General features: G+C 49.5%; 1 protein-coding gene across 5 annotated transcripts in view; it reads right to left on the bottom strand.

Annotated features, from left to right (window-relative positions):
- The window catches only part of PTPRA (protein tyrosine phosphatase receptor type A), a 128,496-nt gene that overhangs the window by 660 nt on the left and 101,954 nt on the right, over positions 1-25,882 (bottom strand). For all 5 annotated transcript variants that reach the window (XM_059845437.1, XM_059845440.1, XM_059845436.1 and 2 more), the window contains 17 exons: positions 23,225-23,309; positions 21,506-21,579; positions 17,717-17,853; positions 14,406-14,496; positions 13,862-13,938; positions 12,956-12,992; positions 11,750-11,847; positions 11,514-11,633; positions 10,437-10,603; positions 9,025-9,160; positions 7,212-7,361; positions 7,010-7,103; positions 5,955-6,031; positions 4,104-4,238; positions 2,192-2,317; positions 1,150-1,301; positions 386-521 (listed from right to left, as the gene is read on the bottom strand). In XM_059845437.1, the coding sequence (XP_059701420.1) occupies positions 386-521; positions 1,150-1,301; positions 2,192-2,317; positions 4,104-4,238; positions 5,955-6,031; positions 7,010-7,103; positions 7,212-7,361; positions 9,025-9,160; positions 10,437-10,603; positions 11,514-11,633; positions 11,750-11,847; positions 12,956-12,992; positions 13,862-13,938; positions 14,406-14,496; positions 17,717-17,853; positions 21,506-21,579; positions 23,225-23,309 (1,892 nt within the window). The remainder of the gene's footprint in view (positions 1-385; positions 522-1,149; positions 1,302-2,191; positions 2,318-4,103; positions 4,239-5,954; positions 6,032-7,009; positions 7,104-7,211; positions 7,362-9,024; positions 9,161-10,436; positions 10,604-11,513; positions 11,634-11,749; positions 11,848-12,955; positions 12,993-13,861; positions 13,939-14,405; positions 14,497-17,716; positions 17,854-21,505; positions 21,580-23,224; positions 23,310-25,882) is intronic.

Raw genomic sequence — 25,882 nt, 5'->3', positions numbered from 1 at the left:
ACTGTGGCTGAGGATGTCCCCAAGGAGGTTCCTACAACTTCTGTCAGTGCTTAAAAGGCACTTGATGCCTTAACAAGGGGAAGGGGAGACAGCTCCTGGCCCACCCTCACAGAACCATGGATCCTGGAATGGTTTGGGTTGGAAGGAACCTTGAGGATGACCTTGCTCCAACCCCCTGCCATGGGCAGGGACACCTTCCACTATCCCAGGCTGCTCCAAGCCCTGTCCAGCCTGGCCCTGGACACTTGCAGGGATGATGAACCCACATCTCCCCTCACTCCCTCTTTCATGGAGAGCCAAAACCTTGCACCAAAGAGGTTTTTGCTCAACACTGAGCCCCCAGCCCAACCTTGCTGAGGATCTGGCAGGGGCAGGAGGCACCTACCAGTGTCTGCACCATGTGTGGCCTCTGTAGTCTTAAACTCTTGACTGTCTGAAAGACATCGAGGATGGCCTCTGCCTTCACCCTCTCCAGGACAGTGCTCAGTGCACAGAAGGTGCCCGTTCTTCCTGCTCCAGCACTGGGAAAGAGAAACCAGGAGCTGAGGAAAACCCCTGCTGGCTTTGCCCAGAGGACAATCCACCTGGGAAGCTCTGGAGAACTAGAGGAGGCAGCCCTGCCCCAGTGTCACTGTCGTATTTTCTGGAAAATCCCTTCACCAGGATTTCTCTCCTGGGAAGCTGAGAAGCCTCAGAGAAAAAGGAAAACAATTCTTATCTCGTTTGCTTCTCCTGTGTTTTGCTGCTTTGGAATGTGGTTTGGAGATTGTTTATCCAACAGGTGCATGTTTGGTTTCATGTGAATTGTTTTTACTTAGTGACCAAACAGAGCCAGCTGTGTCAGGGCTCTGGAAAGAGTCACAAGTTTTTCATTATTATCATTTTAGTCTTCTGTCTGTATCCTTTCTCTATTCTTTAGTATAGTTTAGCATTCTTTAATATAATATAGATCATAAAATAATAAATTAGCCTTCTAAGAACATGGAGTCAGATTCATCATTCCTCCCAACGATGGGGGACCCCAAAAATACCACACCCCAGCCCCTCCCATTTTACCCAGGACACAGTTTGGGATTGTGACCATCTGCCAAGCTCCTGGTGGAGCAGACCCCTCAGAGGGGTGGCCCAGCTGCTCCAGGCAGGCTTTACCTGCAGTGCACAGTGATGGGGTGGTTGCCAGACTGCTGCTGCTGCTTCTGCACCGCTGCAATGATGTTGATCATCCCCTTCCCATCCCCGGGGATCCCAACCTCTGGCCAGCCATGGAAGTGAAACTGCCGGATCTGTCGGCTCTTGTTCTCCTGTGGGGAGGGCACAGCTCCAGGTCAGGCTGAGGGATCTGGACCCAGGGGGGCTCAGGGCTTTGGGATAACAATCCCTGCTTGGGGAGAAGTGGCATTCCCAGGGCAAGGAGTAGGGGAAGTGTGGGGAATGGGGAGCAGGAGGGAGATAAGTTTTAGTATAGCATTCTTTAATATAATAGAATATCATAAAATAATAAATTAGCCTTCTAAGAACATGGAGTCAGATTCATCATTTCCTTCCTGCCATGGGGGACCCCGAAAATACCACAGGGATTTTTGGAAGAAGCAAGCAAAATCCTTGTAGGGAAGCTGCTGGTGGAGGAATGGCATTCCCAGGGCACGGAGTAGGGGAAGTGTGGGGAATGGGAAGCAGGAGGGAGGCTTGGTGGTGAGGGCAGCAGGAATGAGCAGCAGGACAGGGACACCCAGGGATAAAATCCCTTTGGGACAATGGGGAGCTGATGGAGCTGAGGGAACACCAGCAGGGGCTCATGGCAGTGAAATCCAGGAGCACACAGAGGTCCCCAGGCATCACTGACATATTTTCTGAAAAATCCTTTCACTAGGCTCTTTTCTCCTGAGAAGAAGCTTCAGCTTCTCCATGTTTTGCTACTTTGGGATGTGATTTGGAGAATTGTTTACCCAGCATGTGAATTGTTTTTAATTAATGGCCAATGACAGCCAGCTGTGTTGGACTCTCTGAGTCTCACAAGTTTTTACTATTCATGCCTTTCGGTAGTTTTAGTATATAATTTTCTTTTAATATAATATATATCATAAAATAATAAATCAGCCTTCTGAAACACAGGGTCAAGATTCTCATCCCTTCCCTCGTCCTGGGGACCCTCAAACACCACCAGACCCAGGGGGAGCAGCCAGGCTCTTACCCTGGTGTTGGTCACCAGCAGGTCCCTCACTGTGTAGCTCTCACACTCCTCCTCCTTCTTCAGCTCCACCGTGATGTCCCCGTAGGACACGGAGCCGTCGGAGGGCCAGTACTGGGCACACTTCTCCTGAGGAGGCAGCACAGGAGTGTTGGGAAGGGTGAAAGTTTGACAAGAAAGTCTCACAGATATGTCTGCTTGGCAGAAAGATTTTTGAACGTAGAGTTTGATGAAGGAATAGAGATGGAAGCAAGTTTTCATAGAGAAGAGAAGAATTGCTGAGCCAGTCTGACTGGATAACCAAGGAGGCAAAGGGTGTGTTAGTTAGAAGGGGTTTTATGGCTTAGAGCAAAGGATAAACCCACCCTTAAGAAGAAGATGTTTTTACCCAGCAGAAAGAGAGCACAGGCAAACAAGGCAGCAAATGTGGCAAGTAGAAAAAAGGGCTCAGAATTTTCTACTGCAAGAAAACTGAAAAACAACTTCTAGTTTAAACTGTAATGAACTGACAGTGATTGGAGAATGGTAACATGAATATGGTAATTATAGCAGTTATGATGGGCTATAGGTAAAAGTTAAGGTATAGACTGGTTCTACTGTGTGAAGATGCTCAGCAAAGAAAAGTCTAGAATGCATTGTAACCTAAACTAAGGGTCTGCAGGCCTGCCTGCAGCTGGAGCTGACACAGCTCTGTCACCCATAACTCTGGACTGCTGTGACACCTTGGATGTAATAGACTGCATTTTGGAGAGCTGCCTGGAGTCCTGCATCTCTCATTCAGCTCTTATAAAGAGAGCACAGGGTGAGTAACCCCTATTCTTCCATGGATTTGGATAGAAGAATCTCCTGGCAGCTGCCCAACACCAGGTGGTGTTGAGCTTTACTGGATCATGCCAAACTGCACTTTAATTGTAACTGTGGAAACTCAGGGCACTGGGAATATTTCTCTGTCTGCTCTGGGGTGTCCTGACCCCCAGGGGAGCACTGACTTTGACTCTCACTCATGGAGAAAGTTTCCCAAACTCCAGAATAGACTGGAATCCACAAAAGTGTGAAATAGATTATAGAGAGCAGTGGAGGTGTGTCACTGGGTGAGAAATTGAGGGTTTGGGATTTTTAGTGTGTTGTGGATGGAAGCAAGATGGAGGGCACAGGGTGTGGTCCTGGGTTTCCTCTTCATGCTTCTTCTTCCTTCTTCTCCACGGGTTTGGGTGGCATTTTGTAATTGGGCAGAAAAGTCTGCACTGGGGGCTCTGTGGGATCAGTTATTGGGTTAAAAGGTGAAATAATCCAGGTGTCAGTTCTTAATTGGACAGTTTAGTCTTAAAAGCCCTTGGAACAAGAGACTGTTGGCCATTTTGTGTCTTCTAATGAAAAACTGCTGAACTCACAGTAGTGAGACTGTTACACTGATAAGAAATAATAAACAGCTGAGTCCAAACATGAATTACTGTCTCAAGTGCCTTCAATCCAAACCCAGAAAAACTGACAGCTGGGACTCCCCACAGTAACAAGAATCATGAGAAACATGTTTGGGGGGTTTGATGGAGATTACAAGAATCCATGCTTGGATGAGATAAATGCATGCAATAGAATAATCTAAGTTTATTAATTAACATGCAATTATATAATGGTAAGGGTATAAAAACATGTTCATCCTGAACCCATGCTGGAGTCAGATTTTGGTCTGTACCCCTGACACCCAGAGCTCTTCAATAAAAGCACCTGCATACAATCCTTCTGTGATTATGTATTTCTGAATGCTAACAGTGGGATCCCACAGGCTTCACAAAATCCCAGCATCACAGACTGGTTTGGCTGGAAGGCCCCTAAGAGTCATCCCATTCCAAACTCCTGCTGTTCATTCATTTATTTATCTCCCTGGTGTTCAGTGCAGCTGATCCTGGGAGCTTACCTGGCCCCTCTCCTCCAGCTCTGTCAGCATCACTATGGAGCAGGATTTCCACTCCCAGATCATCCTCCAGAAGTCCTCTATCGTGTGCTGCAGCGGCCCTTGGCTGGCGATGTAGGAATCCTTCTGGCGATAGCCCTGGAATTTGGGAGCAGGGTCAGTGCACCAGCAGCAGGAACCTCTTGGACACGGCTGGCCCACCAAGCTCAGCTCCATTTTGGGAGGATCACATCCCCTACACACACCCAGCTTTATCCATTTGGGTTTCCAGAACACCTAAGCAATATTGCAAGCTCTGAGTGCTGGAGCAGAGCTTTGCCTTAGCTCCAAGTACCCCAGGTATGTTTTTTATTGGGGATTTGTCACCATCATATTTCTAGAAAAATCCCCTGCCCAGGATTTCTTCTCCTGGGAAGCTGAGAAGCCTCAGAGAAAAGGAAAACAATATTATCTCATTTGCTTCTCTTGTGTTTTGCTGCTTTGGAATGTGGTTGGAGATTGTTTATCCAACATGTGAATTGTTTTGACTTAATGACCAATCACAGTCAGGCTGTGTTGGACTCTGAGGAGTCAGTCACCAGTTTTTATTATTATCTTGTTAAACCTTCTGTAAGTATCAATTCTCTATTCTTTAGTATAGCTTTAGTATAGCATTCTTTGATACAATATAATATCATAAAATAATAAATTAGCCTTCAAGAACATGGAGTCAGATTCATCATTTCCTTCCTGCCACAGGGGACCCCGAAAAAACCACAGGGACTTTTGGAAGAAGCAAGCAAAACTAAACAGCACTAGATGATCCTTGAGGTCCCTTCTTACCCAGACCATTCTATGACCTATGAAAACCAGCAGGAAGGCTGGATGACTCTGGCTCTTCCACAGCCACAAAGAGATTTTGTTTCCAAACTCCTCTGACTCCCCTGTGCCCTCCCTGCAGACTGTGACTGCAGATGCTTCGTCATTTGGAGTTTGTCATTTAAGCAAAGTTCAGCAGAGGCAGGAAATTGAATCCTCAGCCCAAATTGCTTACGTGCCATGGAAGCTTTCTGATCTGGATGCACAACAAGGCAGCTGCTCCTGGCTGCTCCCACAGCCACAGCAGGCACCCAGCAAAGGAGATTTCAGGGAGCAATTAATTAGGGATGTTAGAACTGGGAATAAACTGGTTTTAGTTTAGTCACTGGGCAAACCCAGTGATTGCCTTTTTGGGGGAAAAAAGAGCCCTGTGTCATTAGAAGAGGAAAACAGAAACTGGGCTGGAAAAGAGCAAGGTCTGTGACTTGGCCAGCACTGGCATCACTGCATGGAGATCAATACTCATCCGAGATGTCTCCCTGGAGTCCCCAAGATTGCTCAGGAGAGAAGGAAGTGCAATCACTTATGTCCTCCTCAGAGTGAGGACAGCACTTAACCTCCCTGCCTCTCTTCCTGCCACCACCCAGACAGGTGTAATGGGATTGACCTGGCCCCTCTCCAAGGTTTTGGGATCGTGTATTGCTCCCCAAGCTAATCTGGTGGATGTTTTCTGACCAAATGGCCAGTGCTGTGTTATTTCCATGGATACATGGATCCTTTCTCCACAGCCATCAGCAGAGCCCAGAGGGGCAGAAGTGAGCCCAGGATTTGGAGGGTCTGCTCAAGCTCCAGCTCTCCTCTCCCACAAGGAGCTGGATATACCTGGGGGTTTCTTGGAGAAAGAAACCAGCACCTCCAGTGCCACAAAGCAAAGTCACAAGGAGTGAGCTGCACAAAACCCATAAAAGGAGTGTTTGGGATAAATTCTTCCCAAAGGAAGCAGCATGAGGTGGTTTCCATTGGGAGAAGATGGGAAGAACATTGGAGAAGACTTACATCAATGAAGGAAGCATTTACATAGTCTGTGTTCTCTTCCCCTCTCTTCACTGGAATGATTACTCGGTTGAACTCATCTGGAACAGAACAAAACCATCTGAGATTTGGGATAAACCTCCATGGCCTTTAGCTGGAGAGTCACCAAGCCCCAAGTGAGAGACAGATAAGGGAAGGGGAGCACAGTGCACCTGGCTGGGACAAGGAGAGTCAGCTCCACCCTCTGCCATGCCCTGGTTTGGGGCAGAGGAAGGGGATGCTGAGCTCTCCAGGAAAAGGACCTGCTCAGCACTGGGACTCCTTTCCCTAGAGGCAGAGCAGAAACCAGCAGAGAGGGTCACACAGGGCTGGCTGCCCATCTATGTCCAGAGAAAGTCTGAGTATCTTCAGGCATGGAGACTCCACAACCTCCTTGGGCAACCTGTGTCAGCACCTGGTGACCCCCACAGCCAAAACGTGTTCCCTGCTGTTCAGAGGGACCCTCCTGTGGTCAGTGTGTGCCCACAGCCCCTTGTCCTGTCCCTGGCCACCCCTGGCTCTGTCCTCTCTGCACCCTCCCTGCAGGTGTTGATGGTCAAGGATGAGGCCCCAGAGCCTTCTCTTCTCCCTCTGAGCAGTCCCAGCTCTCCCAGCCCTTCCTCAGAGCAGAGATGCTCCAGCCCTCTCCCTGGGCTGTCCCCAGTCTGTCCATGTCCCTCTTGTCCTGGGACCCAGTGATCCAGGTGTGGCCTCCCCAGTGCTGAGCAGAGGGGCAGGATCCCCTCCCTGGACCAGCTGGAAGTGTTTTGTCTCCCACAGCCCAGGCCATCACTGTCCCTTTTGTCTCAATGGCACTTTGCTGGCTCAGGTTCAGGCTGCAGTCTGTCAGGACCTTTCCTGACAAGCTGCTTTTCCACCCAGCTGGATGACCCCAGTCCAGACTGGTACCTGGGCTTGTCCCTCCCCAGGGGCAGGACTCTGCCCTTTTCCTTGAACATCACAAGGTCCCTGCTTGCCCCATCTCTTCAGCCTAATTCCTGTCTCCACACCCACCAGACACTCAGCCAAACAAGCCTTACATGGAATTATCTGAAGCACCCTGTTCTTCTTCATGTTGGCTGGCAAGTTGCCCGTTCTCATCTTGTCATTCTGGATTTTGATTGAAGTGAGCTTCTGCAGGGCAAGGAGCAAAGCAGAGGGGAGTTTCAGTGCCACCCAGTGCCAGCTGATCCCTGCACCATCCCAGCAGATCCACCAGGACAGGACAACAGCCACACTCACCTTGAACTCCTCCTCCAGCCCGTTGCTGCTGGTCCCTGGCACTTTGTTGTAGATCTTCTGGAGGTGGATCTCTAAGGAGGTCACCTCCAGCTCTGTGTCACCGTACAGATAGTGCTCCAGAAGTGCTTGGTATATGAACACATACTGCATCTGCAGCGTTGCAGGGAGAAGGAAGGAGTAAAAGCAAGTCTGAGTCTCTCTGAAATCTTCCTTTTTAAAATTGGTCTTACTGCTCATAACTACAGCTCCCCCTCTAGCTATAAAAGTTATTTTGCTTTTTTCCCCTGATCTTTTTTTTCTGCCATGTTCCATGCCCAGCGAGCACATGCTGGGTGCAAACCCACCACCCCCCTGCCCACCCTCTGAGATCCCAAAAAACTGAGTGACAACCTTTCTGCCACCAAATGGGGACTGTTTCTTTATTTACCACACCAAGCAAAGCAGATGTGACACAAAGTGTTCCCCAAGCCTGGAGAAAAGGAGGCTCAGGGGGGACATTCTGGCTCCACACGATTCCCTGACAGGAGGGGGCAGCCAGGGGGAAACAAGGGACAGGATGAGAGGGAATGGCCTCAGGCTGGGCCAGGGGAGGGTCAGGTAGGATACTGGATAAATTTCTTCATGGAAAGGGCTGTCCAGCCCTGGCACAGATGCCCAAAGCAGTGGTGGCCTTGACAGTGCTGCTGGATTGGATGATCTTAAAGGACTTTTCCAATCCCAAAAAATCAGTGATCCTATGATGATTAACACTCTGGGATCTACACTCTCCCAGAGGCAGGACAGGGCACTGAGGACAAGTCAGTGCTGGGGTTGGAGACCACCTGGCTTTGAATTCCAACTTCTCCCTCTCTCCCATGGAAAGTCTGACTCCACCACTGTGAAAGCCACGTGGATGTGGCACCTGGGGACATGGATCAGTGGCGGCCTTGGCAGTGCTGGGGAATGGTTGGACTCTATCTCAAGGATCTTTCCCAACCTAAATGATTTATTGATTCTACAAAGGGGATTAAAAAGAGCAGGACCCCGCAAAGAGCTCATGTGACCCAGCATCACTGTCCCAGATTGCGAGGCAAGATGTATTCTATCACCATCTGGATGGCAGCTGTCTTTTGTCAAGTGGGCAGTTTGCCTCATCTCTCTGAGTGATCACAATCACTTCTCCCTCTGGAGGGGAATGGGCTGATAACAGACCATTGAATGTCACTGCATGACTGATAAGAACTGCAGCATCCCATTGTGTGATGCTCTGCCGAGGGGGAGGAGCCAAGCATTGCTACCCAGATATAATCTGGAGATTCTGACACAGCAGCACAGCTTCTCCACTGGATTTCCCAGAGGAACAGCAGCTGCCTCTTCTTCCACTAGATCTTCAGAGAAAGTCTACACCCTTTTCTACAGGATCCCTGCTCCAGCAGAACCACCCCTGACACTCCAGGAGGGCTGCAGCCACATTTCCAATTACACTGCTACCAACAGCCTGACCCACAGGGTGTCAGGTTGAGTTCTGATTCTGTCAGAATTGTTTTCGTTTACTGCATTGCTTATTTTATCTTTTTATTTTCTTCCCTATTAAAGAACTGTTATCTCCCGCTCCCATATTTTTTTTTTGCCTGAGAGCCCTTAATTAAAAATTTATAGCAATTTGGAGTGGGGGGGTTAATTTTCTCCATTTCAGGGGAGGCTCCTGCCTTCCTTAGCACACACCTGGCTTTCCAAGCCAAGACAATCACCCAAAACGAGGGATGACACAACCCTCACACAGGCTTTGAGTGGGTGAAGGAAATGCCTGCCCAGAGGGCAGGAGCACACTCACATCTGTCTGTACCATCTGGCAGCGCTGGGCCCGGATGCGGCTGACGAAGCCGTACACATCCACCTTCCTCTCCGTGTGCATCATGTCCAGCATGGCGTCGATGACGATGAACGTGCCCGTGCGTCCCACCCCGGCACTGCACGACAAGGGTTGGGACATTGGAAAGGAATTCTTCCCTGGGAGGGTGGGCAGGCACTGGCACAGGGTGTCTGGAGTAGCTGTGGCTGCCCCTGGATCCCTGGAAGTGCCCAGGGCCAGGCTGGACGGGGCTTGGAACCACCTGAGATAGTGGGAGGTGTCCCTGCACATGGCAGGGGGTGGCACTGGATGGGATTTAAGGTCTCTTCCCAAAACATTCCATCATTCTGTGGTCTTGAGCCATGGCTTTTCTCACTTTTACCCCAATTCCTTTTCTGGGCAGGGTTAGGTGGGATATTGGGAAGGAATTGTCCCCTGGGAGGATAAGGAGCCCTGGCACAGGGTGCCCAGAGAAGCTGTGGCTGCCCCTGGATCCCTGGAAGTACCCAAGGCCAGGCTGGATGGGGCTTGGAGCAACCTGGGACAGTGGGAGATGTCCCTGGCCATGGCAGGGGGTGGGACTGGATTGCTTTCAATGAGACCAGCAGACATGAAGGGAAGACAAAGCTCTTGGAATCAGCTGGAGAGTCACCAAGCCCCAAGTGGGAGACAGATAAGGGAAGGGGAGCACAGTGCACCTGGCTGGGACAAGGAGAGTCAGCTCCACCCTCTGCCATGCCCTGGTTTGGGGCACAGGAAGGGGATGCTGAGCTCTCCAGGAAAAGGACCTGCTCAGCACTGGGACTCCCTTCCCGAGAGGCAGAGCAGAAACCAGCAGAGAGGGTCACACAGGGCTGGTTGCCCATCTGTGGTCTTTCTTCTTGCTTCCCAAGAAGATAAAAAAAAAGACTTGGAATGGTGCAAATGTGACCATCTCGGCCTTTAACCATGGGGCTTCTCCTTATTGCAATGTGGAAGCCCCTGTGGCTCCCCCAGGGTTGCTGCTGTGCCTGAAACCCCTCCAGGTGAGGCCAATCTCCACGGCCATTGCTCCAGGCAATCTGTGTCAGCTCAGTAATGCCTTCTCCCAAAGAGGGATGTTATCTTCTCCTGCCAAGGGAGATGCCACCAGTGCTCACCTTGGCTCACTCAGCATCCAGCCAACCCAAATGACCCTTCCAGATGAGTTGTAACACCCTAAAATCACTGATTCCAAGAACTTCCTTCAATTCATGCATTTTTTTTGCATGTCCCCATGAGGAACATCCCCGTTTAACACAGGAAAGTTAAACAAAGATAATGAAAAAGTCCTGACTGAAAAAAAAATACTAATTTCCTTTGAGACAGGAGATGCTTTCCAGGTGACCCAGAGGTTGGCTGTGAGCAGGACTCACCTGCAGTGCACCACTATGGCTCCTGCATATTGGGGATTGCAGGTCTTCACCTTCTTCAGGAATTTCAGCATCCCAATGGGGGTGAAGGGCACCCCGAAGTCAGGCCAGCTGGTGAAGTGGAACTGGGTCACCAGGCGCTGAGGCTTCTTGTTTGTGACATCTCCCACCTGCAGGGCAAAGGAGGACTCAGGTTAAGGAGAAATACTCAGTTTTCCCTTCTTCCCCCAAAATGAAGAGACAGAGGGAGGTGCAGACCCGAGATGGAGCTTAAAAAGCAGCATCCACAGCTGAAAGGGCATGGACTCAGGCTCTGGGACAGATCAGCCTCTAAAAACATGACATTTTCACCACCCAGCACCACATCCCACATCTGAGGGGTGTGAGATGCCAGCCTGTGGATCTGGCCTGGCAGCAGCTGCCATATTTCATCCCCAACAAGCTCAAACAGAAGCTGCTCCTCCATCCTTTCCCACTCCTCTGGCCAGATCATCCTCGGATTAAAGGCAGGGGAGGAAAACACACACATCCAGGCCATTGGAGTGAAGGATGAGGCTCAGGAGGATCATCCTCAAAGTCCAGACAGATTTACAGGCACCAACTCTTCCCTGCCTGCCTCTAAGAGAGGCAGGAAAACAAACAGAGTGACTAAAACACCCAGAGTCTCCTTGGAGGACAAGGAAATGTGGTGACAGATGGGAAAGCAATCAAACCCAACACATACAGCGCTGGATTTTGTCTCAGCTGAGGGGATAAATCTGATTATTTTCAGGCATTAAGTGTCTGTGGGTGAGAGCAGGAACCAACACTGCTAACAGCAAGTGCTGGAGTACTTCAGGATGGAATTTCAGCCCTGGCATCCCTCAGCTTCCCTGCTCTCAGCACAGCCATGTGCTAAGACTGTGAACAGGCTCTTGGGATGAATAAATTCTTAACAACTCTGTTTAAAAATGGGTGCTGGGGCTCATTTCATCCCAACTCTGCTCTCATAGACCCTTGGAAGAGTTGAGCCAACACCTTTGGGATGCCCAGTGTGGAGAGGGGAGGGATGGGATGGGATGGGGAGGTGGTCCCTGGCACCTGCTGGATGCAGAACTTGCGCACGGTGTAATCCACCAGCACGGTCACGTCCTCCACGGACACTCGGATGTTCCCGTAGGTCCAGCAGCCCTGATCCGGCCAGTACTGAGCACATTTACACTGGAGGGGGGAAAAACAAGTGCAGGTGAGCTGTGTACACTCTCACAAGGCTGGGAATGGCTCCAGGACATGCCCATAGGGTCAAATCCCAGCCTGTGAAACCTTCTGGCACCGACCTCTTTCCTCTCCTTCAGGTTGGTCACCATGACAATTGTCGCTGTGTTTTGCTCCCAAATCATCCTCCAAAAATCGTTCACTGTTTCTTCCTTTGGTCCTGAGGGGAAGGTAAAACAAAAAGTCCTCTTTGGGATCAACCTCTCACAATTTGGGGCCAAAACCCAGCGTGTGAGGTCACACGTCACAGATGATCCAACACATTTTTTGCCAATAGGTCACAGGAGGTGCTGTGGTGTCTGGGCATGCCTGATCCAAGGAATAATCCTATCATACGATACCTGGAATATTTGGATTTGTTTTATGGTCAGGAATTCCATATTTAGCTTGAGAAAGGGAAATCAGACAAACAGAGCATGGACTTGCCCAAGGTCACTCAGGGAAATTGTGGATGTCCCAGAGTCCTGCCCTGGGATTTTGGGTTTTAGCCATGGGATCCCATTTCAGTGTGGCACAGGAATAGTTCCCTGCTGCCTGCCAGACACGAAGCTAACTCAGCCTACACTCCCTTGCCAAGCCTGAGGCTGAGGGTGAGCCAAGAGAACAGCAGAGCCAAAGCTTAACCTGAGCCTGGAAGTGCTGAGGGACCTGATCCAGCCTCCTTCTCCAGCCAGAGCCAGGGAAACTGGCCAGGAATGCCCTGACCCACTGGCAAGTCCAGAGAGGAAACACAAAGCACTCCCATGGGCAGGTAACATCCTGTTGCTGACATGATCCCCACCCTGTGAGTGGGAATTTTGGTTTTAGGGATGGGTTTGGACTTCTGAAGATCATAAGGATGTTTCTCTCTATCCAACCCCTGGGAGTGTTCAAGGAAGCTTGGAGCAACCTGGGATAGTGGGAGGTGTCCCTGTCCATGGCAGTGGGGTGGAATGAGATGAACTTTGAGGTCCTTTCCAACCCAAACCATTCCATGATTCTGTGATTTGGGGGATTTAATTAAGCAGCTCCCTGGCAGACTTTCCAGATGTCACAAAACCCTCCAGCCATGGGACTGCACAGGTAGGACTTCTCTCTGTCCACCAAGACATCCAGCACTGCTCTTTGACTGGGAAAATCATTCTGGGAACAATCTGTGGAGCAGCCAAGCCTCCTTTTGACCAGGGGAGCTCTGCAAGATGCTGTGGGTAGAGGGGCACAGCTCCACTGAGCAGAGGGACCCAGCCCAGCTGCCCCCAACAGAGCAATGGGAATAGTCAATAATTTACCTTGTGCAGCAATGAACTTGTTTTTCTCTTGGTACCCCTGCAAGAAAAGAAGAAAAAGGAAGAAAAATTAATATTTCTCTAACACAAGAGTAATGAAATGCTTCTACAGGAACAAACAGAGCTGGCATCTGCTCTACTGCTCATTCTCCCTTGTGCAGAGAAGGGGCTGCAGCCTCTGAGGGGAGAATCAGCTCCAAAGATGGGCTGAAATCATTGAAAATCCTTGTGCAAAGGGTTGTTTTCCCACAGGAACTCTCCCCATGCTCACATAATGCAGGAATGACCCCACTTGTTGGCACAAGGCACTAATGAAGTGGTAGCTGACAGCCCTTCCACTGCAGTCAGACCCTGCATTCAGAGCACCACGTGAAACTCAGCACTGATCCTTGGAAGAGGGGCTGTAGAACTCTTAGGGATTGGTTTTGTGTATTTGATTTACTGGGGAGGGAAGGAAAAAGCTCTTTTGAGTCTTGTTTTGCTTCATGTGCCTGCATCTCTCACATGACCCTTCCCAGCTGATTGGAGCCACATGGTGACAACCACAAAGGACCCATCTCCTCCCAGGGGCAGAGCAGGGCAACGTTGCTTCCCTTTCAGCTGGATTCCTTGATTTCTTCTCCATCCCCTTCCCACATCCAGCCCTGCAAGCACTGATGATCAACTGGCCACAGTTTTCAAGGATTTCAAACCCTGGGGATGTGGCACTTGGGGACATGGTTCAGTGGTGGCCTGGCAGTGCTGGGGGGGAATGCTTGCATTTGTGGGTCTTAGAGGGCTTTTCCAACCTCAAAGATTCTATGATTTCTCAGCTGTTTGTTGATCAGAAATGCCCAGCTCCAGCAGGAGTGGTTCCCCAGCCCTCTCCAAAGCTTGGCTTTGCCCTGGCAGGGATTTCCCAAAACTCACATTGATGAAGGAGGCGTTGATGTAGTCGGAGTCAGGGACCCCTTCCACAGGAGTCAGGTGAACCCTGGAATGATCATCTGGAGGGAAATTAAAACTCTGCATTAAAGACAACCCCCTCCACTCTGCTGCTACTTGGCCTAGTGAGAATCCAGAAGTTGGAGTGGAGCCCATGCTCCTGACTGCAAAAACACCTTCATGCCCCCAAATTCCTCTTGCTCAAACCCAGAGAGGTCCTGGATCTTGTCCAAGGTAGTTTTTTTTCAACAGAGTGGACATTTGAGGACACCCTAAGTCAGCCCACTGCCCAATACCACCAGGCAAGAGCTGTCCCTTCTGACATTTCCCATTCCTTTCACTCTTCATGGCCTCATGGCTCCATGGAGCTTCTCCTCACAGGTATCCAAAGCTAAAGCAGACTCAGCCACCAACCTGGGAGGTGAAATGCCCTCATCTGTGCCCTTGCCCATCACAAAACCAGGAATGGGGAGCCCTGGCAGGAGCCCCTGAGTGTTTCCCTCCCCATCCAACCAGCTCTGACACGTACAGGGCAAAATGTTCACATATCTGTTCTTCTCCTTGTTCTCCTCCTTGGAAGCAGCTTCACACGTGGCCTGTATGGGACACGCTGGGAGAGCCTGAAATGGCAGGAAAAAAAGGGTTTTCCATGAGGTTTTCATGGCACAGCAGGAACAATGTGCTGGCAAATGCCACACCTGAGCATCCTGCCCCTCCAGAATGTCCCCACCACCCACACCCCTCACCTCCACCCCAGCAGCAACTCTCCAAGTGACCATTTAAATAGCTGGGCTGGACCAGAGACAGCCAATCCCTTTGGAAAGATGTGGAAAGAGATCTGGATTCTCCTGATCCATGGACACAAGGTGGCAGCAAAGCCTCCAGCTCCGATCCCACCCGGCAGCACCAACGAGTTCATTCCTGATTCTTGTCCACGGAGGCTCCTGTGAGATTCCCTCATTAACACTGCTGCTAATTGTGACCTGATTAAGCCCCCACTGCCCCAGCCCACCCAGTGATGGCAGGAGCAGCACCAGGGGCCCTTTGGTGGTGGGGGGGGAGGGCTGGGGTGACAGGGGACACTGTCCCTGGGTTTCCCAGTTGAGCACAGAAGGTGCTTCCCCAGCACTGTTATTCCACATCCTCTTTGAACAGCAAAGAATGTTCTGGAGGTATCCACCATCCCTTCCTCCAGCTGACAGGATGGCAGGAAGTGTCCAGGGCAATCAGGTATTTATAACCCTAAAAATCCCCCTCCCTGGGCATTCATTGCACCTATTTGGTTTCATCACAGCACGGCCAGGAAAGAGATCAAGTTTTGTAGCAGCTGGACAAAGTGGAGTGGCTTTTTTTTATCTTCTCCACATTCTCATGGTGCCATGTCATGGCTTGGACCTGGGCTGGGAGCACAGGTCTGATGAGGAGCAGCTGAGCGAGCTGGGAAGGGGCTGAGCCTGGAGCAAAGGAGGCTCAGGGGGACCTTGTGGCTCTGCACAACTCCTGCCAGGAGGGGACAGCCAGGGGGGGTCGGGCTCTGCTCCCAGGAAACAGGGACAGGAGGAGAGGAAACAATCTTAAGTTGTGCCAGGGGAGGTCTAGATTGGATATTAAGGAAAATATTTTCACTGAAAGAGTTGTCAAGCCCAAGCACAAGCTGCCCAGGGCAGTGGTAGAGTGACCACCCTTGAAAGTGTTAAAAAACAAAAGTGTAGATGTGGCACTGATGTGGCACTTGGGGACATGACTTAATGGTGGTCTTGGCAGTGCTGGGTTAATGGTTGAACTCTACAATCTTAGAAGGCTTCTATAACCTTAATGACCCTACCCTACCCTACCCTACCCTACCCTACCCTACCCTACCCTACCCTACCCTACCCTACCCTACCCTACCCTACCCTACCCTACCCTACCCTACCCTACCCTACCCTACCCTACCCTACCCTACCCTACCCTACCCTACCCTACCCTACCCTACCCTACCCTATTCTATTCCATTCCATTCCATTCCATTCCATTCCATTCCATTCCATTCCATTCCATTCCATTCCATTCCATAAACAGATCCATTGTCACAAGCTGCAAAGCCCAGCAATGTCAAGAAGAGGCTGTAGCCATCCCTGAAGAAATGCTCTGGCCTTGTGGGACAAGCACAATAGCTGAACTCCTCACAGCTGAAGGCCAGCCTTTGTCCCATGCACTGTCACCATTGTGTTTCAGGGTTAACAGCTCACTGAAATAAAATGGGCTCATTCCTGTTTCTCTGTCAAAGCTTTCTTTTGGCTGTTTGTGGATTTAAGGCCATGAGGACTGGGAGGTGGGGGGCAGAGCTTGGGAGGCAACCAGCAAGCAGGGGAGCTCTGGAAGACCTCGAGATATCCAGGATCATTCCTGAACCCAGGAAAACCTAACTCTGAAGAGCTATTTGCTAGAAACAGTCTGCTTTATGCAGTGAGCATGAGGGTGAATGCCTTATCACAGATTCAAGGACAGAATCAGCCCTGCCACCACTCAGCCTTCAAAAAACCCCTGTCCTAGACTGCAAAGCAATGTGTGTGTTCTATCCCCATCTGTCAGAGGTGGGGCAGTTATCTTCTCCTCATTGGGCAGTTTTCTTTATCTCTTCCACAACCAATCCTCCCTCCAGGAGATCTCTGCTGTTCATGGGCCATTAATTATTAATTATCTTCTGTCCATGGCCAGTGAGTGTCCCTGCATGGCTGATCAAATTCCACCATCCCATGGGGAGATGCTCCGCCCAGGGGAGGAGCCAAGCATTCCTACCTGGATACAATCTGAGGTTTGGAACAGCACAGCAGCCTTTGCCCACTGCATTCCCAGAGGAGCAGCTTTCTGCTGCCCTGCATTCCCAGAGGGAGAGCAGGCCCACCTCCAGCAGCCCTGGAGCTGCAGAGGAAAACTCCCCCCTTGTGCAGGATCCCTGCTCCAGCAGAACCACAGCTGGCACTGCAGGAGGGCTGAGTCACCCTGGATGTGACTGTGCCACCACCCTGAGCCCTCCTGGGATGGGACTGTGCCACCACCCTGAGCCCCCCTGGGATGGGACTGTGCCACCACCCTGAGCCCCCCTGGGATGGGACTGTGCCACCACCCTGAGCCCCCCTGAGATGGGACTGTGCCACCACCCTGAGCCCCCCTGGGATGGGACTGTGCCACCACCCTGACACACAGGGGGCCAGGGCCTGCTCTGACTCTGGCAGTGCTGTTTTGTATCACTACATTTTAATTTTATTTTTATTTTCTTCCCTAATAAAGAACTGCTATTCTTACTCCCATATCTTTGCCTGAGAGCCCCTTAATTTCAAAATTATAATAATTCAGAGGGAGGGGGTTTATATTTTGCATTTCAAGGGAGGCTCCTGCCTTCCTCAGCAGACACCTGTCTTTTCAAACCAAGAGAGAGTCCCAGAGCAGTCTGGGCTGGAAGAAACTTCAAAGATCACCTCATTCCACCCCCCTCCACAGGCAGGGACACTGCAGGAAGGTTTGTCCCAGGCTGGAGCCTGGAGAGAAGCAGCAGGGCAGCCCAAGCACCCCCACAGTGTAGCAGAGCTCACTGAAGGCACCCAGAACAACGTGTGCTGAGCCTGTCTCACCCAGACCTGCTCCAGGATGCCCTCTGTACTTCCAGCTCCCATATCTTTACCTGAAAGCCCCTTAATTTCAAAATCACAATTCAGAGTGAGTGGCTTTACATTTCCCATTTCAGGGGGTGCTCCCGCCTTCCTTATCAGACACCTGTCTTTCCAAACCAAAAACCAGGCCCTAGACCCAACCCTGAGGGCAGCCTGTGTGACGTGGGGGCAGCAGCAGGGCACTCACGTTGAACTCCTCCCTGAAGAGCTTGTTGTCATCAGCCATGCGGCGATTGATCTCCTCCTCCAGCTTGTCCACGGGCAGCGGGGGGTACTTGCGGTTGGTGCTGGGCGAGCGGGCGAGCAGGGGCATGCTCTGGGGCTCTGCAAGGACACCCAGGTGTTACAGATGGATAACATCATAGTAACTACCATGGATGGATAGTAACATTATAGTAACTACCATGGATGGATAGCAACATTACAGTAACTATAATGGATAGATAGTAACATTATAGTAACTATAATGGATGGATAGTAACATTATAGTAACTACCATGGATGGAGAGTAACATTATAGTAACTACCATGGATGGATAGCAACATTACAGTAACTATAATGGATAGATAGCAACATTACAGTAACTACCATGGATGGATAGTAACATTACATAACTATAATGGATGGAGAGTAACATTATAGTAACTATCATGGGTGGATAGCAACATTATAGTAACTATCATGGGTGGATAGCAACATTATAGTACCTATCATGGGTGGATAGTAACATTATAGTAACTATCAGGAATGCATAGTAACATTACAGTAACTACAATGGATGGATAGCAACACTATAGTAACTATAATGGGTGGATAGTAACATTATAGTAACTATCAGGAATGCATAGTAACATTACAGTAACTACAATGGATGGATAGCAACATTACAGTAACTATAATGGATGGTTAGTAACATTATAGTAACATTATAGTAACTATCATGGATGGAGAGTAACATTATAGTAACTACCATGGATGGATAGCAACATTATAGCAACTATCATGGATGCATTGTAAAATTACAGTAACTATTACGGATGGATAGTAACATTATAGTAACTATTACGGATGGATAGTAACATCATAGTAACTACCATGGATGGATAGTAACATTATAGTAACTATCATGGATGGATAGCAACATTGTAGCAACTATAATGGATGCATAGTAACATTATAGTAACTATCATGGATGGATAGTAACATTACAGTAACTATCATGGATGCATAGTAACATTATAGTAACTATCATGGATGGATAATGCCATAGTAAGAAGATGACCCCCGTGGCAGGGAGAAATCATGAGTAGGGCTCCATCTTATCAGAAGGCTAATTAATTACTTTATTATACTATATTATTCTATATTTATTCTTTATTATCCTATATTACATCTCAACTGAATCTGCCAAGCACTCCAGTGCACAACATCTTGTGACTGTCAGCCCACAGTCCTGACACCCCTGGATTCAGCTGGTCAGTGAATCAAAACACTCACACCAGAATCCAATTATCAATCCCCTTCAGGTGACCACTCTTCCAGGATGTATTCCACTTGTGAAGAACACAGGAGCAGTAAATGAGATAAGAATTGTTTTTCCTTTCTCTGAGGTTCAGAGAATGTGAAACCCAGAATTATTCTTGGGAAGAATTGTGCCTTGCTTTTCTCCATGAAGAGAAATGTGGCGACAGTTGGCTCTCTCAATTAAGGGATGACTATTGTGTGAATGTTAAGAGAAGCTTTAGTGATGCATAGTTATGTTGTTGCAGTTTAGATGTCCTCTGTTCTCCCCACAGTTCCCTTTCCCCCCTGTATTGCTGCCATCAGACAGCCTGGGCTGTCCAGGACAGGTACAAAGAAGCTGCACAGGTGTCCCTTGCATGGGGCAGGTGGGGATGGAGAAGCTCAGGGGGTGCTCAGGGGGTGAGGCATGGCAACACCTGACCTCCAATGCAGTGACAAGAAAGCAGTTTCCAGTGATAAATGGCACAGAAGAGCTGCCTGACAGACTTTGGGAGGGCCAGGGCTGGCTGATGCAGCCCCCAGGGGTATAAAAGACTGAGCATCCAGCTTGAAGATGAACTGGCCACGTGGTATCCACGAGGGCAGTTCCCAGTGCTGCAGCTTTTTCCTTACATAATCCTTTTGTTGTATTTTTGTCAAGGTTTGATAAACCTCTTTAGATTTTCAAAGTGAGCAGTTGTCTCCCACAGGGGGGTCACAGGGGCCACCAGCTGTGCCCCATGGCCAGCACTGCCCACCCAAGCCCAGGGGAGCACAGGGACCCCAGGGACCCCACGCTGCTTTCAGGGCTGTCCTCGTGTCTGCACAGAATGGTTTGGGTTGGAGGGGGTGTTAAAGAGCATCTTGGTCCAAACTGCTTCCACCAGACCAGGCTGCTCTGAGCACAGTGACACCTGGCTTGTGGCAGCACAGGCAGGGCTGTGCCTGTTCCCTGTGCTGGCACTGCTGGGGCACCTCCTGTCCTGGGGGCACTTCTGGGCCTCTCACAACAAGATCTTGAGGGGCTGGAGTGTGTCCAGGGAAGGGAACAGAGCTGGGGAAGGGTCTGGAGCACCAGGAGGGGCTGAGGGAGCTGGGAAGGGGCTGAGCCTGGAGCAAAGGAGGCTCAGGGGGGACCTTGTGGCTCTGCACAACTCCTGCCAGGAGGGGACAGCCGGGGGGGTCGGGCTCTGCCCCCAGGGAACAGGGACAGGAGGAGAGGGAACGGCCTCAGGCTGGGCCAGGGGAGTTTAGATTGGACATCTGGGAACATTTTTTCATGGAAAGGGCTGTCCAGCCCTGGCACAGCTGCCCAGGACAGTGGTGGAACCCCCATCTCTGGAGGGATTTAAAAGCCATGTGGATGTGGCACTTGGGGATGTGGGTCAGTGGTGGCCTTGACAGTGCTGCTGGATTGGATGATCTTAAAGGACTTTTCCAATCCCAAAACATCAGTGATCCTATGATGATTAACACTCTGGGATCTACACCCTCCCAGAGGCAGGACAGGGCACTGAGGACAAGTCAGTGCTGGGGTTGGAGACCACCTGGCTTTGAATTCCAACTTTTCCCTCTCTCCCATGGAAAGTCTGGCACCACCACTGTGAAACAATTCCCAGGAGGGCACAGCAAAGGCAGCTGCTGCTTGTGCAGCTCAGCAGAGCCCAGAAAGGCCATGTGAGGGTTACACCAACACAGCTGAGCGTTTATGAAGTTCACACCTCCGTTTACAGGGAGGTAAGATGGCAGGGAAGGTCTTAGCAGCCAACATAAAATAAAAAAGGTGCTGAATTCCAGTGAGTGCTTCTCAGAAGGTGTTTGGTTTATGTGGAAGGAGTGCTGAAAAAGCATCTGAACTTAGTTTAAGAGGTCTCCTCAGATCTTAATCAGTGTCTACACATGGATGGAGATGGCCAACTTCAGACCCTCAAAGTCAGCTCTGGCTCACAGCTCAGGGGCAGAAGAATTTAGACATTACACAAGGCTTTAAAATGCATCTGTGCATGTTTAGGAGGTACAAAACTGTTTTTATAATGAAAATAAATGTATTCTCTTTTTTCTCCTGGAAATATTAGTTTGGTGTCCACAGTTAGTGTGAAGATCTGAGTTTTAATTAGAGACCATCCTAATCTGAGAGAGCAAAAAAATGTTTAATTGCTCTTCAAAGATGTGTTTTTTCAAGAAAGGTTCTTATTTGAGTCAAAGAAACGTTGTGAAAACTCAAGAGGAATGTGAGTAGTGATTTTGGAAGTGATCACCCATTTTAATATCAACCACTTGAGGGCAAACATTGAATCAGTGGAATGAAAGCTGGGAAATAAACCTTCCGTCTATGAAAGTCTGCCAAACCCATGGAAAACATGGAACAAAGGAGGTCAGGAAACAACAACAACAATAAAATAGAAATGAAAAAATATTTGCCTACAAAAATAAGAGGTGGGGGAGAGCCTGTGTGGCACCAGGTGGACTCACCTGTGTCGTCTGTCCGGCCATTGGACAGACGGAAGGAGTTGGAGTGGCTCCCTGCCTGCTTGTATTTCTTGAACCTGCCAAGGAGAATTGGGGTGGAAAAGTCAGTAAATATCCACCAGGAAGCCCAGGTCCCCTCCCAGATGAGACCTAAGTCAGAATGAATATTGACAGGAGTAGGACATTAAAAGGTAGCAAAATTCTGAAATTCTCAAAAAAAGGAAGTTATTGGTTCAGATTTTACTTATTTTCTACTTTGATCTAACAGCAGAACATAACAAAGAGAGCATAAAAAAATTCTGTAGCAATATCTCACTCCTTTCTTATCATAGAGGAGAACTCTACATAGTTTGCTCAATGGATATAGACAAAACAGGTTTAATCCAGCTGCCTATTACTGAGTGAAAAAGAGCAGCAATGATGTGGAGAAGGCCACACAGGAATAAGGATGATTCTGGTAACAGCACACTGACTCAACTTACTGCAGGTGAGAACTTATAAACATCATCACAAGCATCCAGAAGCACCCAAAGAGCTTTCCCTTTTTTGGCCACACTTTCTCAAGGCTTCATGGATTAGCTGGTGGGTCCAGGAGGCTGCAGGAGCTCTGAAATCCTGCCTGTGAGCAGAGCTTTTCACTGAGCACATCTGGAACAGCTGCAGGAGCCCAGAGAGAGCTGGAAACCAGGAGAAGCTTTCAGGGTGCTCTTTCCAGAGGGCACCCCAAGGAGTCCCTGCTCCCTGGGCTGAGCCAGCAGAGCACATAAAGCCCAGGTTGATCTGTCCTGCAGCAAATCCCTGCTCCATGTGCTGTTAACTTGGAGCAGCTGCTCGTGCTCCCTTTGCCTGAAATTTGGAGTTTTGCTGAATCATTGGGCAGAGAACACAAACCCTTTCTTTTAGGGCTGGAAGCCAGGTGGGAAGGACTCAAACTCTGCTGCTGCTGAACTCCTGAGGCAAAACTCTCCTCAGGTTCACTGCTGTGAGGGCAGGCCTGGAGCCAGGAGACAGAGGGGAGTTTTCCACTGCTAAGGAAATTGCTTTTTTTTTTAAGACTTATTCACCAAACTGGTGAGTAAATTAAAGTGTTTACTGCAGGTGAATAAAGACATTCTTGGTAATGCTTTCAGGAGCTGGGAATGCTTCATTTTGAGCAGGGCAGATGCTTGGATTCTAAAAAATGGACCTAAGAAGGTTTTATTGTGCTGTAATTTCAATTACAGCATCACCTAACACTCCTCACAAGCTCCTGCCATTCACAGTGAAAGGTGCACAGGGACCATGTGAGGCTTAGTATCCAAAACAGTTTGGATATTGGATCCTGCTTGCTATCAAGATGGGAATCAAGGAATAACACATTGAAAGGACTTTGTGTTCAGCCTCCCAGGATTACTCAATCCATCATTTGCAGCCTCACAAGGAAACCTCACCTGCTTTTCCCCACACTGACAGGGCTTCAGTTCAATCTACCCTGCTAAAAGTGACATTTTGAAAGGCAGAACAGGAATTCCCCACAGGAGGAGCAGCTTTGCAGAGAAAGGAATGAACATCATTCACCAGATAACCCCAAACATCATTTTCATTCATTGTCCTTCCAGGTTTCTTTTCAAAGCACCAGCTGTGTCAGCCTTTAGCTTGGGAGACAGCACAAAAGGCTCATTCCTGTTCATTCAGGAATTGTTTCTGTCAAACAAGGGAATCCAGCATCACAGCAGCTCTTACCTCAACATGTACAGAACAATAATAATAAATACTATGACTAGGAGGGAGGACAGGGCCACCATCACAGCTATAATGGGAGTCTCATCTGCAAGAGGAAGAGAAAGGTGTGGTTATGGACATTGGAAAACATCCAGGGCCATCACTGAACAGGGCAGAGCTCTACAATTTCTGCTTGAAGAACAATTCTGATGATGATATTAGTAATAAAACCATAATAAATAATAAATAGCATTAAGTGATGTTGCAATTTTCCAGCCTGAGAGTGAAAACAGAAAAGGATGAGTGAGCACCATGTGCCTCAGACACTCCCAGGTCAGATTAAACTTGAAACCACCACTCAGAGTGCCTCAATCTTCTCCAAGAGTTGGTGACTGTGAAATTGTGACCTTGCAGATGAAAACAGAGATGGAGAAAGCTGGGACTGGGCTATTCTGGGGTTCCTTCTGCACAACTGAATGTGCACATGGTGGCCCAGCAGCTACCAGCAGAAACTTCCTCTGTCAGCTGGTGATCTACAAAACTTTCTGCCTGAGACTAAAGGGTGCAGAGAAGTTCCTACCAGGCCCATGAGTTTGTAAGGAATGTTTGGTGTATGATAAGGAACTTTATATTAAATGGGTGAAAACTGTGAGCTCTCTAAGATCCCACAGACACATTTGGAACACCACCACGATTTTGCTTCCAGTTCTTTGTCAAACAGGACAAAAGCTTTCAGCTGTCCCTGGGATCTGCACAGCTCCCAAGGTGAGATTTGGTGTGGACCAGGCTGCCCAGAGAAGCTGTGGCTGCCTCTGGATCCCTGGAAGTGTCCAAGGCCAGGCTGGATGGGGCTTGAAGCACCTTGGGACAGTAGAAGGTGTCTGGGGTGGAACTGGATGAGTTTAAAGATCCTTTCCAACTGAACTATTCCCCAATTCTGTAAGTATAGAATAATTTGGGTTGGAAGTGACCTCCAAAGACCATCTAGTCCAACCCCCTACTCTTTCCTCCCTGGAAATACAGAGTTCAGAGAGCAGGAGAGCTCAGACACCACCAGGCACCCAAGTGTGACCCAATCTGGCTCCCTTGCAGAAGCTCCTCAAGGGCAGGTACCTCAGAATTCCCTTGCAAAAACACTTAAATTAGTCTGAAACACTCCCATCCTGAATGACCCACGAGAGATTTCATTTTTCCTTTAAATAAACCATTTCCATCTCACATCTCATGCTGGAGGTCAGTGAATCAGTGGTTGGTGCTGGCAAATCCCCCAGATGGGTTGGAAGCCAAGCAGCTCCAACCAGAGAGGAGAAGGGCCCTGAAGGGCATTTTTTTCAGATAAATGTGGATGCCAGCCATGCCAGCTGGGGATATTTCCATTTTCCATCAGCTCCCTCCATCTGATGGGGCCACCACAGAGTGTCTACACAGCCCCAGGAGGCTGCAGGGCAGGACCCTTTTCCACCTTCTGTGCATCCTTTTCCCTGCAGATCCCTGCTCCATGTGGCTCAGCAATTTCAGCCAGCACATTTCCTTAGCTGGGGTTTATTTTGTCCATCTCTGAGCTACCCAAGGGCACTCTGATTGTATTTCTGTGTTTGTCTAGGAATGTTATTTCCATTAAAACATAAGATTTTTGTGTCATGATTTCAAGGTAACGGCCCAGTGTGGCAAATAAAAAAATTTAATGATCCTGGTTTTGCATGTCTTTGTCCTTCTCATCTACTGCCCTAATGTGGCAGCACCTCCCACAGCCCAAAGGGAATTTATTGGGAATTCTGCCTCCTGCACACCTCAGAAGGTGATGAGCCTTGGCATTCCCCATCTTGACACTTCCCAAAACCAGGAACAGGTTGGTCTTGGTCCAACCACAGCCAGCCCTTGTCTCTCACCGAGACTTCTGAGCACAGCCACCACCTCCATCCTGTCTGCAGGAGAGGAAGAAGAGCTGCCATGCCAAAACCTGTGGTGCTGAGTCACAGTTGGACCATTTTTTCCTGCCTTGGTTGGAGTTAAGCTCAGCCTAACGAGTGCTGAGCCAGGCTGGAGCTGCAGGGCAGCAGTGGCTGGTGATTTGTGGGCAGGGGCAGCAGGATGCAGATTTGAGGGCAGGGGTGGCTCTGGCAGCAGGGTGCAGGGAGTTTGGAGGTTTTGGGCTTTATTTTGCAGCTGTTCTTTCCACACATCTGGTGGGATGAGGAGTTGGAGCTTTCCCACCGTTAACAACCCACCCAGCCCAGGCAGGAAACGAGCTGGAGGGTCCCCAGCTGCTCCCTGCCAGCCCTGCTGAGCTGTGCCAACCCCCCCACAGCTCCTGTCCTGCTCCAGCCCCAGCCTGAGAGCTTCATGCTGGCAATCCACCTGGAAAAGGGACAAGGACTCAACCTTCTGCTCCCCTGGCGCTGCAGCACCCACCGCAGTCCTGAGCTTGGAAGGCAGCAGGAGGCTAAAATCTTCTCCTGGCCCCTCTGAGGAGCCACCAAACCCCACCCTGGAGCTTGGGAGCATGTCCCAGCTGATGGCAGAGGTGCTTTATAGGCTGGTCCCTGCAGGTGACCCAGACCTGGGTGCAGTCGTGGCAGAGGGACAGGGCTGAGCAGCCCATCCCTGCTCACAGCTGGCAACATCTGCCCACAAAACCAGCCACAGAATGGTGTGGGTTGGAAGGGACCTTAGAAATCA

This window comes from Haemorhous mexicanus, chromosome 4 (genome assembly GCF_027477595.1).
Source record: "Haemorhous mexicanus isolate bHaeMex1 chromosome 4, bHaeMex1.pri, whole genome shotgun sequence".
NCBI lineage: Eukaryota > Metazoa > Chordata > Aves > Passeriformes > Fringillidae > Haemorhous > Haemorhous mexicanus.
The sequence above is the reverse complement of the archived record's forward strand: the minus strand, read 5'-3'. Positions and strand labels throughout refer to the sequence as shown.